General features: G+C 42.5%; 1 protein-coding gene across 1 annotated transcript in view; it reads right to left on the bottom strand.

Moving 5' to 3' along the window:
* Positions 1-14,673, bottom strand: part of C3 (complement C3) — an 82,542-nt gene that overhangs the window by 9,486 nt on the left and 58,383 nt on the right. Inside the window, exons 30-37 of the mRNA XM_018565704.1 lie at positions 12,699-12,862; positions 10,907-11,065; positions 9,177-9,236; positions 6,822-6,912; positions 4,594-4,645; positions 3,359-3,446; positions 3,188-3,277; positions 2,616-2,721 (exon numbers count right to left, since the gene is read on the bottom strand). Coding sequence (XP_018421206.1) covers positions 2,616-2,721; positions 3,188-3,277; positions 3,359-3,446; positions 4,594-4,645; positions 6,822-6,912; positions 9,177-9,236; positions 10,907-11,065; positions 12,699-12,862 — 810 coding nt within the window. The remainder of the gene's footprint in view (positions 1-2,615; positions 2,722-3,187; positions 3,278-3,358; positions 3,447-4,593; positions 4,646-6,821; positions 6,913-9,176; positions 9,237-10,906; positions 11,066-12,698; positions 12,863-14,673) is intronic.

Here is a 14,673-nt window from a genome sequence, read left to right on the forward strand (position 1 = left end):
CGGCTACACCAGCAACTAACCCCCTCTACGCAACAACCTGTATTGGAGGTGGCAGGTTCCATAAAGAGAACCTCTTACCTCCAAATGCTATCACACAGGGGTTGTTAGCTCCTGTGTGATAGCAATAAAGTGAAGTGCAAAATAAATTATAAAAAGATAATTAAATAAATAAAAATGTCAAAAAAAGCAAAAAAAAAATATTTAAAAAAGTAAAAGATAAGATAAATAAAAAGTAAAAAAAATTAAAAGTGATAAAGTAAAAAAAAAAAACAATAAAAAAAATTAAAACTAACCCTGCCGCCCCTGCCCTCTGTTTTCCATGCTCCATTGAGGGGAGGGGGGTTTGGGCAGCAGAGAGAGTAAATCCGGCCCTGATGATAACGCACGTGTAGGGACCCTGCCTTATGTGCCCTTAGGCAAATTCTGTGTTTGTTTTAGTAGCAAGTCTGCAGCTAGCCCAAGCATTTGTTGATGTCTTCTGTGCTCGGTGGGTTTTTCCTAAGCTCGGGGTATCAATTGCTTCTGAAAAGGGAGATTCACCCTGCTACCAGTGGCTGGCATCTTTTCCCGGTATACTATATCTCCGACCCTCAACGTTTCCCAACGTTTATTCAACAACAAAATCACACAAAGACAAAAGTGACTTATTTTGCCCACCATACGCCAAGGATTCTATGCATGGAAGCACCCAGGAGATTAAGAACTGAGGCATTTGGAGATGTCATTCTGCTATACCACTTTTGGGGGTTTTCCACACCACCCTGAGAGGAGTATTGCTATGTGCATAGCACTGAATGGGCATGTAGCACTGACGTGAATGAACGGGCCCCGTATGTTACTTGTACTTGTTAGACTGCTAAGCTGTACTGCATTGAAAACTGTTTTTGTGCCTTAAAATTTCACTAGATAGATAGATAGATAGATAGATAGATAGATAGATAGATAGATAGATAGATAGATCGATAGATGTTATTTACCTGGGGTGTAATAGTCATACACTGTGACAGAAGCTGGCTGGATAAGACCCACTTGAAAGATCTGATGTGCATAGAATTTCACACATCCGTGCCTCTTGTGAGAAATCTGAAATGTTACAGAAAAAGACACTTTAAGTAATATTTAACCTTATCTCTGCGCATTGCCAGTAGTTGCATATGTGGCCACATGCTAGGTTTTGTTTTTTTTATTTATACTGCAGGATTATACACTAGCTGAGCTGTGCTCTTATGTCAGTGCAAAGCTGAGACCCAGCTCAGAGTGATCAAAAACACAAACTATATAGCTTATTCTGTAACTGATTTTATCTCAGCAGATGCTCAGCAACAAGGTCCCCTGTATGACCTGATATTGTGATAGCTGCTAAAAAGAGCACCTGCACATTTTGTAGGCACAGCACAGTTGTGAAAATATGTCAAGATAATGTCACAAATACTTTCATATAAACTTTACAGTATGCATTCATAATACATACTCGCTGAATATATACTAGTTTCCCTACTAGATGATCAGACAGACAACTGAAACATGACACACTAATATATATTCTCACCTTATCAAGATATAACAGAAGTGTTCCCTTCTCCGTCGCTCCCTTGTTAATCTCATATTTGGAGATATATTTGTCCACACCTTTTGATAGCTGAGATAACACCAGCAACTAACCCCCTCTACGCAACAACCTGTATTGGAGGTGGCAGGTTCCATAAAGAGAACCTCTTACCTCCAAATGCTATCACACAGGGGTTGTTAGCTCCTGTGTGATAGCAATAAAGTGAAGTGCAAAATAAATTATAAAAAGATAATTAAATAAATAAAAATGTCAAAAAAAGCAAAAAAAAAATATTTAAAAAAGTAAAAGATAAGATAAATAAAAAGTAAAAAAAATTAAAAGTGATAAAGTAAAAAAAAAAAACAATAAAAAAAATTAAAACTAACCCTGCCGCCCCTGCCCTCTGTTTTCCATGCTCCATTGAGGGGAGGGGGGTTTGGGCAGCAGAGAGAGTAAATCCGGCCCTGATGATAACGCACGTGTAGGGACCCTGCCTTATGTGCCCTTAGGCAAATTCTGTGTTTGTTTTAGTAGCAAGTCTGCAGCTAGCCCAAGCATTTGTTGATGTCTTCTGTGCTCGGTGGGTTTTTCCTAAGCTCGGGGTATCAATTGCTTCTGAAAAGGGAGATTCACCCTGCTACCAGTGGCTGGCATCTTTTCCCGGTATACTATATCTCCGACCCTCAACGTTTCCCAACGTTTATTCAACAACAAAATCACACAAAGACAAAAGTGACTTATTTTGCCCACCATACGCCAAGGATTCTATGCATGGAAGCACCCAGGAGATTAAGAACTGAGGCATTTGGAGATGTCATTCTGCTATACCACTTTTGGGGGTTTTCCACACCACCCTGAGAGGAGTATTGCTATGTGCATAGCACTGAATGGGCATGTAGCACTGACGTGAATGAACGGGCCCCGTATGTTACTTGTACTTGTTAGACTGCTAAGCTGTACTGCATTGAAAACTGTTTTTGTGCCTTAAAATTTCACTAGATAGATAGATAGATAGATAGATAGATAGATAGATAGATAGATAGATAGATCGATAGATGTTATTTACCTGGGGTGTAATAGTCATACACTGTGACAGAAGCTGGCTGGATAAGACCCACTTGAAAGATCTGATGTGCATAGAATTTCACACATCCGTGCCTCTTGTGAGAAATCTGAAATGTTACAGAAAAAGACACTTTAAGTAATATTTAACCTTATCTCTGCGCATTGCCAGTAGTTGCATATGTGGCCACATGCTAGGTTTTGTTTTTTTTATTTATACTGCAGGATTATACACTAGCTGAGCTGTGCTCTTATGTCAGTGCAAAGCTGAGACCCAGCTCAGAGTGATCAAAAACACAAACTATATAGCTTATTCTGTAACTGATTTTATCTCAGCAGATGCTCAGCAACAAGGTCCCCTGTATGACCTGATATTGTGATAGCTGCTAAAAAGAGCACCTGCACATTTTGTAGGCACAGCACAGTTGTGAAAATATGTCAAGATAATGTCACAAATACTTTCATATAAACTTTACAGTATGCATTCATAATACATACTCGCTGAATATATACTAGTTTCCCTACTAGATGATCAGACAGACAACTGAAACATGACACACTAATATATATTCTCACCTTATCAAGATATAACAGAAGTGTTCCCTTCTCCGTCGCTCCCTTGTTAATCTCATATTTGGAGATATATTTGTCCACACCTTTTGATAGCTGAGATTGGGAATAAAGTGCGTCGTTAGTGAGATACATTTATTGTGTAACTAGTTCTTGTTCTTGTGTCAGGAAACTCACCCTATTAAGGCTGTCAATGTCCGGAGAGAATCCAGTCATCATGGAAATGTCAATAATAGACATGGTGGAATCCCGGTCACTCAAAAATCTACAAAAAGGTGAAAGTAGCTTATTATTGTAAGGTGGAAATGTTTGTTAGAAATAGGGGGAAAGGAAGGGAGGTAAGATGGAAAGGTAAAGGAAGAAAAGAGAGAGTAAGAGAAAAGCAAATAAAGGGGAAGGGCAATGAAAACAAAGAAGTAAGAAACATTAAAGCAGTATAAAAAAAATTAAGGAAAAATGATGGAAGGGAAAGAGAAAAGGAAAGAGAAGAGCAAGGAAATGAAAGAGAAGAAAAGTAAAAAGATGAAATGAAAGGCAAGCAATACAAAGGAATGGAATAAATGGAAAGGAAACAGAATGGAAAAGGGAATGGAAATAGGAGTAAAGGAAAGAAAAGGAAAGAACAAGGCAAGAGAAAGGCAAGGCAAGGAAACACAAGAAGAAATGGGAAAGGAAAAGACAAAGGAAGTGGAAGGAAAAAACAAGAAAGGAAAGAGAAAGAAAAGGGCAAGAGGGGAAAGTGATGAATTGGAATGAGAAAAGAAAGGGGAGGAGAGAAAAGAGAAAAATAGAGGAAAGGTAAACATGGGAAAGGAAAAGGAAAGGCAAAAGAAAGGGAAAGGAAAATGGCAAGACAGGAAATTTTTCATCTTGGCGCGCTCAGCTACGCGTGCTCTCGCAAGCTGACGTGTCGGGGACAAAATTACATGACACACTGCTCACAAAGACAGCGCGCCACCGCTCCGCACTGTGTTGCATGCAGTGTGTCACAGCCTTTAGGCTGAGAGTGGGAGGGACTGTGTTGTGAAGCTAGTTCACTAGCCTGAAACATGTAGAGAGCAGGCATCACCCATCTCCTTAACAGATCTCCCTGCTCTGTGTAAAGACTGTAGACAATTACTTACAGTAGCCTTCTCCACAGTATACCATCAGTTCAATAAGTAGAAAAAAAAAGTATCCTAGCAGGCAGAGAAGGAGTTAAAATGTATGCAAACCAAGATACCCATGCATGTGCAGGCCCCCTACGATTTTAATTTCGCACCCCCCGTCTTGCTTAGGGAACCCTGTGCTGATATTATGACTTCTTAAACCTTCGAGTATAGGTGATTTCAGCTATTTGTCATTTTTTTAAAATCCTGCTTTTCAAATCTGGGGATTTTTTAAACGTTGTCGTGTAATAAGACTATACGTACCTTGCGCAGATCTCCAGTGAAATAGTTGAGAAAGCCCCTTCTGGTCTCTTAACTGAAAAGAAAAAAAATACTCCTTGTTTTGTTTTTGTTTTTTGATGGGGTGATAAATAAATTCTGTTTTTTAGAAGAATACTCTGTTAAAAGAAGTGAACATTTTCTGCTTCCTTTAAAATAGCTGGAATACAGTTCTTGAGCTCCAGGCCAAGTGACTGTGCCTAAGGTTAAAGGAGAACTATGGGGTCAGTGCTTTTCCCCATAGTTCTCCTAAGGGTCACCGGAGGACATATACTAGCGTCCTACTGTGACCCAAAGCTCAGTATATCGCGAGCTACAGCTCTCAGTATACTGAGAGCGTCGCAGCCGGGACGGATCTTGACAATGCTGTTGAGATCCACCCAGCTGAGTGAGTGACAGCTGGCTCTATATATGAAATAAATCTGCGCTAATTGAGAAAAAAATGTTTTTGTATATAATACAGAAAATGAAACCTGGGTTTAGGGTTATAAAGCCGCCAGACAAAGGTTAATGTTAGGACCTCATAGGATGTAGGATAAGTGTGCAGCGCTATTTAACCTCCCCAGTGTAAACTACAAAATAAGTAAAAGTATTCCAACATGTGATATAGACTCCAGTGATCCGTGTGTCTATCGAATAAATGATGTGTCACAAAAACATTAACGTGAAAGTTGCTAAAAGGTGCATTTGAATAAAACAATTAATGAAGAAAAAAAACAGTGAGTAAATCACATCTATATGTGGCAACTGAAGTAGCTGAATAAGTACCGCAAAGGCAGTGGTGTGCATTCGTTGCAAAGTGCACTTATAAGTGAATAGGTGTAACACAAAAACAACCGCAATTTAAAACTTGCAACTAAATAATAATTTCTCTCAAGTGAAAACTCGGAACTTTGATCCTGTCTGGACACTGAACGGTCGAAGGACGTGAAGGGTGTCTATTGCCAAAGTTTTGAAGATTTTTTATTTGAACTGATTGACTTTTCTTCTGAAACACTTGGGAGGTTTATCATTGCAGTCTGATCCAGACCATCAGGGCAGCTATTCATCATTAGCAGGACATTTGGGGCGAGTGCACAGCCCCAAACAGGTGGAGTGCAACCTCACGGAAAGTTTATTTTCTTCTTGTCACTGTTTCGATGGATTTGATGCTTTGTTTTCACTTGAGAGAAATTATTACTTAGTTGCAAGTTTTAAATTGCGGTTGTTTTTGTGTTACACCTATTCACTTATAAGTGCACTTTGCAACGAATGCACACCACTGCCTTTGCGGTACTTATTCAGCTACTTCAGTTGCCACATATAGATGTGATTTACTCACTGGTTTTTTTCTTCATTAATTGTTTTATTCAAATGCACCTTTTAGCAACTTTCACGTTAATGTTTTTGTGACACATCATTTATTCGATAGACACACGGATCACTGGAGTCTATATCACATGTTGGAATACTTTTACTTATTTTGTAGTTTACACTGGGGAGGTTAAAAAGCGCTGCACACTGACAGCTGGCTCTGCCTATCTAGAGGCAGAGCCAGCTATACCCGCCCCCTCCCCCATCCGTTCCTCCACTCAGCGCTGGAGGATTGGAGAGGCGAAGGGAGAATCCCTGCAAGGAGCCGTGACTGACAGTCACGTCTCTCTGCAGGGAGATGCTCGAGAAGTGAGCGAGCGATTGTATGTGTTCGCTCACTTCCCGATCTATTGAGTCGACTTGTGACAGTTTCATTGTCACACGTCAGCTCGGACTATGAAGATGAGTGAAAATCACTTGCCTCATAGTTTCCTCAGTCTTCTCTCCCCTGGTGATCACTCACTGGTTCACTGTGTGGGAAAAACTTAAGGGAGCTGATGTGTGCGAGATGCGCACACAATCGAGAACATAAAAGCTTGGCTTGGGACATGACTTTATCATCTCTTGGCCAGGATATTAGTACAGGATGTAGACATTGGCACTGAATAATGTCTGAACTAAGATGGTGCTGGCCTTATGTGGTAAAAGAAAGATAGAGGAACATCAAAAATATATTAGATTCATTTTACAGGACAATGATATTCCACAACGTAACAAAAAACATAGGGGCCCTATGATAACCTTTTTGAGACCTAACTCCAAGCTCTGCCAGGTCTGTGACCACGCACATAGCATAAGTCTCCATCTTCCCTGGGCAAAACAAAACCAGAACTGTAAAAGTCCCCAAGCTGGACACTCACCATGTGGTTCTTCTTCAACTTTGACGGTCAAATCAAAGTTTTTGCATTGCCGTTCTTTCTCTGTCACAATAGCATGATACACTGACATGACCTGAGAGGAACACACACATGACATTGAATTATAATACAGTCATAGTAATACATGTAGAGTCAGTTTTCCTTTACACTGGTCTTGCCAAGAATGATAATAATGGTTTGTGGAAACTAGGTTGAAGTCTCTATTTGTTCACAGGGACAGTTTAATCCCCCCAAAATTGGAAAAATAAAATAAAATATGTATTTACACATTGGTGAGTATTGGTCCTACTGCAGCCCCTTGAGTCCTAGGCCCAGAATGCACACAGGGACTCTGCTTCTCTCCGAATTGAAATTAAAGGAGATCTATGAGGTGAGTGATTTCCACTCATCTTCATATTTAGAGCCGACCTGTGACAAAGAAGCTGTCAGACGTCGGCTCTATCGATCGAGAAGTGAGCGGATACATGCAGCGATCTGCTCACTTCTCCATTGTCTCCATGCAGGGAGCGGTGACTGTCAGTCACTGCTCCCTGCAGGGATTCTCCCCGCTCCGATCCTCCAGTGCTGAGTGGAGGAACGGACAAGGGAGGGGGCGGGCACAGCTGGCTCTGCCTCTAGATAGGCAGAGCCAGCTATCACTCACGCAGCTGGGTAGATCTCGACAGTAATGTCGGCATCCGTCCCGGCTGCTGCACTCACAGTATATGACGGGCAATAGCCCGCTATATACTGAGTTTTGGAACAAACATAGAAATACGTTGCCACACTCCTTACCGGGAAGCCCCAAATTAAATAAGGGGGGGTGCTCGCAGTGACCCTGTTGGCGCCACCAAACAGTACAAAATAAATGGATGTCACCAGCACTCCAACAGTGTTGAAGTCCAAAGTGTTTGTTTATTGGAACATCATGTCACCAGACGTTTTGATGACATGATGTTCCAATAAATGAACACTTTGGACTTCAACACTGTTGGTGTGCTGGTGACATCCATTTATTTTATACTGAGTTTTGGGTCACGGGAGGAGGTTAGTATATGTCCTCCCGTGACCCTAAATAGAACTATGTTGAAAAACACTTACCCCATAGTTCTCTTTTAAAGCTGGCCATAAACCAGTAGAATTCTGTTTAAACTTTTGTTAGAAATTCTGAAAAATCATTCGTCAGATTATTTGTACTCTCCATAATTGATTCGACTGATTCATTTAAAGCCCTTGAAATTGTGTGCAGACCAGTTACTTCAGTGGAATCCCAGGCGTATTAAAGTGATTTATTTTGTGTTCCACACATGCAGATTACAATATGTATGATTTTTTTTCCACATGGAAATCACATTCATGGTTAGAATTTGTGTTCATTCGAAAGAAAATTTCCATTGTGAACCTTCACATTTTCTCATCAGTACAGCCAAAAACAATCATTGATTTGACCCCATTAACTATTAGAAAGTCGAACGAAGGTGCCAAAAACATTTATTTTTTCGACACAATTCTGCTGGTGTATGGCCAGCTTTATACCCACCACCCCCTGGCACTAATCTCTGCCCCCCGTCACTCAGCTGGCAAATGCTAAACCTGGATGGTGACCTCAAATCTGTTAGGAAAGTGAGGAATTGGGGCACTGAACTCTTTTGTAGGAAAGTATCTCAAAAAGGTGTGGGATTTTCTCATATGTGAGCTCTCCAGTATGCCAAGACCAACAGTTGGGTCCTTGGAGTAGTCTTCAAATCTTTAGGGAAGAGAGAACCATATGCTTCTTATTGTCCAGATTATTATTATTATTATACAGGATTTATATAGCGCCAACAGTTTGTGCAGCGCTTTACAATATAAGGAAGACATTACAATCACAATACAATTCAAGACAAGATGGTAAGGAGGGCCCATGCCCCTGAGGGCTTAAAAGGGAGGGGCAAGTGATACATGAGGAGGGAGCTGTGTGGGGATGAATTGTTAGAGAATGTTATGGTTGAGTGGTTAGGTTGAGGTGGAATAGGCTTCCCTGAAGAGATGAGTCTCTTAAAGGCAGTCAGAGTGGGAGATAGATGGACAGGTTGGGGTAAAGACTTCCAGAGGATGGGAAAGACTCTAGAGAAGTCCTGGAGGCGAGCATGGGAGGAGTTGACGAGGGAGCTGGAAAGCAGGAGGTCTTTGGAAGAGCGGAGGGGACGGTTAGGGTGATACTTTTACAGATAACATTTATTAGTCACAGTTAGATAATAGCGATGACAGTTTATTGGTCACAAATATTTATGAAGAAAAACCTTAACCACAACACGAATCTGTGGCCTCTTCATAAATTAGATTTCAGAACTGGAAATGAATATGGTATGAACTTACTGTCAGTGTTCCTTGTCCTTTGCCTGTTGCAGTCACCTCAAACTCCTTGTTCAGTCGGGTCTGCAATAAAATTTGTTTTGTGGATGAATTAGAGAAAGATAGCCCAAAAGGGGAAGAACCACTTTAACGTTTCAAATTCATGTTTCCATTGCCAGTAATCAGCTGTGAAGAAATAAACTGCCTGACCATAAACACTGTCTCCCAGTTCCAGAGAGTGCATAACAGTGTCAAATACCCCTCTTAGGGGTTGGGAGACAATGTATGAAATCGGGCAGGGACCAGGGCAGCAGCTGCCAGACTTCAGGTGGCTTCTAACCTCCAACACTCCAAGGTAAAAACCTTCTTAGACAGTTGCCACCAAAACAGGTTTTGTCATTGGAGGTTTCCCTTACCTCCTTTTCTGATGACACTTGTGAAATTATGGATTACTATCACTTTCCATCCTGGTGGTAATGGTTACAAGTAGGGATGCTATCGGTATCGGTGCCGATGCCAAGAATTTTGGCGAGTACTCGTACTCGCCCAAATGCTCCAATGCCTAGCCTGATATCTGAGCTTCCGGTATCAGGAAGCCAGGCAGCGAGTCATTACACACTGCCCAGCTTCCTGATTGGCCGGGAAGCCGGCCCCATGCTCCTTCGTCACTTGGTGACCCGATTGGTTGGGAAGCTGGCTGATCAGGAAGCCAGACGGTGCCCCCCGGCTTCCTGAATGGCCAGAAAGCCGGCTTCATGCTTCTCCGTCACCTGGTGTCGAGGGAGCATGGAGCCGGCTACTCGGCCAATCAGAAAGCTGTACAACAAGTCATTACACGGCTCCCGGCTTCCTGATTGGCCAGAGAGCCGGCTCCATGCTTCCTCATCACCTGGTGACGAGAGAGCATGAAGTCGGCTTTCTGGCCAATCAGAAAGCCGGGAGGCGGGTAATGACTCGCCGCCCGGCTTCCCAGGCTAATCAGGAAGCCAGGTTTCAAGTCATTACACGCAGCATGGCTTCCTTAATGGGACATCTGGTATTGGTATTTGATATCGGAGAGTACCGGAAAAAAAATATCGGTACTCATACTCTATACCGAAAAACCAGTAACGGTGCATCCCTTGTTACACGGATGGCAAGTGTGAATCTCCCCATAAGTCAACTTTCTGAAATTCTCACTTTAATTCTAATACAGAGCCCTAGTCTATACACACAGCTATCACATAACCACTTTCAAATGTTTCTATTGATCACTTTACAGACAAGGAGCTGTGTTATCATTATGGAAATGACCTGCAACATCAGCACCTTTAGCCTACTGCAAAGATAAAAAAGAGGATCTCAGTGAGTTCTATGTAGGTGGGACTCATGCGAAGTCAAAAAGCAAGGTCAATCTCAGATGGCTAAGGAGGAAATTCGAAAGCATAAGCTGATCAATGTTAAAATGAACCATTAAACTCCAGGTTCTGATACACTTTAAAGCAGTTGCAGCCAGTCGGAATATGAGCATTTCTTCTGCACACAGTTCAGGTTAGCGCATAAACTGACTACAGACAGAGAAGTGACAGCAGATGAGGAGTAGAATCAAAGGAAGTCTCCACGGGAACAGCTGCAGGACACCTGACTGAAAATACAGGGACATCACTAATAGTTTGCTCTTCTCTAGTATTGCCTTATGCTTTGAATGGGCAGTGCTGTTCTGGTTTATTAAAAACAGTTGCCTAGTTTAGTGTTCCAAACACTGTGACTCTTACCTCAGCAGAGCGTGCAAGCAGTGCATTACCAATATTGAGGCGATACCGTGTGGCTTGTTGTCTTTCTGGAAGTTGGATAGACACATCCATATCTAAAGTGGTAGCCGATGGGACATCTATCTGGTACTGAGCCATGGCTTGGAACATAACGATGGTGGCCTAGAAGACAATGAAGAAAACCAAAGTTTAGTAAATAGCAGTCATGGTCAATATATATTCACAGTGATTGACACAACAGACAGAAACTAGGGAATGTAAAGGAAGGAAAACAATGAGAACACAATAAATATACACAGGGGGTAATCTGGATGCAAATATGAATATTTGACTGGAGATACACTCTAAAGCCCCAAAATCTTTAAGTTTTAAAAGAGTTAAACAAATTCCAGGTGCATCCAATCAAAATATGTAAAAAGTGAAAGTTATTTTCTTGTAGCGCCCTCTAAAATGTCGCTATCAAATTTAGTGAATATCTGGCCTATAACTAGTCTAGATACCGATTATTCAGCTTTCTGCATTCTATAGGTGTCCCTGAGTTTGCTGGATTGATTGTTCCTCCTGTTGCTGAGGAAAAGGGAGCCTTGGCATACAGGGAGGGAGGATCCATCCTCAGACTGTGACTATGCACCTGACCCTGACCAATCCCTGAGCAGGATTACTCAGAGGCAGGGTTGAGGGCAGGTGATAAAAGATTTGGGGACACTGTGCAGTCTCTCTCCATCCTGGGGCCTCTCCCTAGGAGGCCTATGTGATGCAAGAGACTGGCCTGGGCCTCAGCACATGGCAGGTGCTGAGGGGCCTAGAGGCCTAGGATACCACAGATACTTTGCTTGGGCCCATACACGTGTTGGGTGCCTAGAACTAGAATACACCACTGGATATGTGGCATACACCTCAGCAAGTGGCAGATGCTGAGGGCACAGAGATTTCAGATACAGCTGCAAGGGAACCTGATGGAAGCTGGGCTGGAGGTTGAGTCTTCTTGTCAAGGAGTGTTGCAGAGGAGCTGGCGAGAGCTACCGTCTGGACCCTACAAGAGAACCCTCACCCTATTCCAGGTGTCTGCTATACAAGTTACTGGACCATCCTGGCTGCTCGCAGTACTGTTCCTATCATTGGTCACTCTGACCGGACCACGGGGCTATTAACCTTAGCTGTTGCTAGGGGAGGAAGCTGTCAGGGCATCCTACAGATCCTAAACCCTCCCTCTACTGTTGATACTACAAATAAATATCCAAAAGACCCTAAGACTGGAGTCTATTCTATTCCTGAGTGTCGGTGTTGCTAGTCCTGAGTAAAGGGGTCGGTGGTTGGCGTAAACAGGTAGGAGAACCTATCTCATATTCAGCGGCTCCTTTGGGGGTGAGCGCTACATTCTGTAAAAAGCAGCCACAGCCTGAGTAGTCTCCTGTCCCTTGTTAGCATGCTGTAGAGGAGGACCCTTATTCTCTGTGTGGAAGCAGTGTTCTCTCTGCAGTGGTCTGGCACTCCCCCTGCTGAGTCAGAGCTAGAGCCCTCCAATCAGGAGGGAGTTTTGCTGACTGGAGAGCTATAGGTCTGACTTTGCAGGGGGGAGTGTTAGACCTCTGCAGAGACACCACTGTTTCCATACAGAGAGCAAGGCTCTTTCTCTGCAACATGTTGGCAGGTGAAATATTTGACAACTCAAGAGAAAAAAGATGTAAGACTTTGTATGTCTTGTTTTGATGCAACTGGAATATATTTATCTGATTTAAGCTGAAAGATGAGTTGGGCTCTGTTTTGTAAGGGTAGAAGTATTCATGCTGCTTACTTGTGTAGATCCGTACACTGTTCCATAGAATCTTTGTTCGGTCAGCCAGCGTACAATTGGCCCAGTGAGTTCATATTCTTTCAAACGCAGTAGAGCAAGCAGAGCGTAAGCTGTGCCCTCCAGAGAAATGAACCGAGCTCCTGGTTCTTCCCATTGGACTTTGTCTTTGAAGGAAAATATACCACAGAATAACGGTTAGCACAGACCGAGAGTAGGGATTCAGCACAGGTGGTACACAGCCAAACTTTGTATAGAAACAGAAGCTAAACTTTCTCACCATAAAAAGGAACTTGTCATGAGAGACAAGGAGCCTACTATTGCAGACCTTGTATGTAAAAAAAGGTATTGCTTGGCTGTCAAGCTGACCTTTTTCTTGAACTGACATAGAAAAAAACATCTGTCCTTTGACTTTGCTCTCCCCTTCCTGATTTGCATGTTTTTCACCAATTGAAAAGATTTTAAAGCCAGAATGTCACAATAACAGCCAGGCATCAGCCATTTTCAGAAGACAATCAGTAGTGACAGCTCACATGTTGCTCTCACTTCAGGTGTGCAAAAAAGAGAATTGTCAAGGGAAATATCAGTCTCTAGACCAATGGTTGTCAGCTTATGGGGTATAGGAGACCTCCTGACATTACCAAAGGGCCACACATAATGTTCAGTATATCTAATGCTAGTGTCAGGAACTGGATCTGAGCCCAGGGCCTCTGCTGTAGCTGGCAGTGGTTCTACCTGCTGAGCCACCTTAGAACCTTGGATAGTTCCTTGCCTGATCTCTTGTGTAATCCTCAGGTAAACCTAGTTTCTGCTGAACTCTGAACTCCTTGCTTCTCTCTTGAATGTCCTATTTAAGCCACGCCTCTGCACTTCCTGTTTGCCAGATTATTGTGCTCCTGCCAATATCTTGCTTCCTTGCTCCTCCTGTGATACAATCTGCTCATACTACTACCCGTGTACCGACCTTTGGTTGCTGATTCACTGACTACTCTCATCATCTTCCACTTCATACCTGATACCTTTGGCTACTGACCTCGGCTTGATCTCTGACTACGCTTCTGCCTGCTCCTATACTACTACCGTCTGCTTGTGTACCGAACTCGGTCTGTTTGACTACGACTTTGCCTGCTGTTTCAGCTACTGGACTCTGAGCCTGATCCAGATCGTGGCAGCTAGAGGGGACTGTCAGTGACTGCTCATATTTTAGAGAAAATTACAATCAGAGACTGTGGACATGCTACAGATCAGGTTGGCCATTGAAGAATACAATAATAGACTGGGAACATTTTGTATGACGCTGGTGGCGATCACAGCTTTTATCCTTTAATAATTAAATGTTCCCAGTGGTACTGCAAACCGCAGTCTACAGGATGTACAGCAAGTATTAAAGAGCCTTGTGTGGTCCTTGGGGTGGAAGTTGGGCACTAGGGTTGTAGATTGTTTTCACTCTCCATCCTTCCTCTTCAAGTGTCCTCACAAGTTCCTGGATGTTTACCTCTAATGGGAGCTGCAATTCTAGAGCTTACATTCAATACTGTTTGCTGGTAAAATCTTTCTTTTTTTCAACACAGACATGGAATACAAATGGCAGTCTACTGTATGGTCAATGGGAATGATAGCACAGGATAGCACATGCAGATTTTTGTGGCTTTACCAAACACATCCAAATCAGAGCAGCACATGACAAACAACTCTAAAAGGTATAATATAATGGGGAACACTTTAAGAAATAAGCCTGGTACAATGCAAACAGCTGAAATTGTCTATCATGCAGTTTACCATATTTATAAGTAGTCATTTGGGCAAATTAGCACGTGCTAAGCATTCACTAACTATTGAACAGTCAGCAAAAATGACAGTACAGATTCACCAGCCACACAGACCAACACCTCAAAAGCCCCTCCAGGTGACTCAATCCTACCTGGAAGGTCTTCCGGGTGTACATATCTAAAGTCTCAGGTCTGGCATCCTATATATG

This window comes from Nanorana parkeri, unplaced genomic scaffold (genome assembly GCF_000935625.1).
Source record: "Nanorana parkeri isolate BGI_ZX_2015 unplaced genomic scaffold, ASM93562v1 scaffold874, whole genome shotgun sequence".
NCBI classification, from domain to species: Eukaryota; Metazoa; Chordata; class Amphibia; order Anura; family Dicroglossidae; genus Nanorana; species Nanorana parkeri.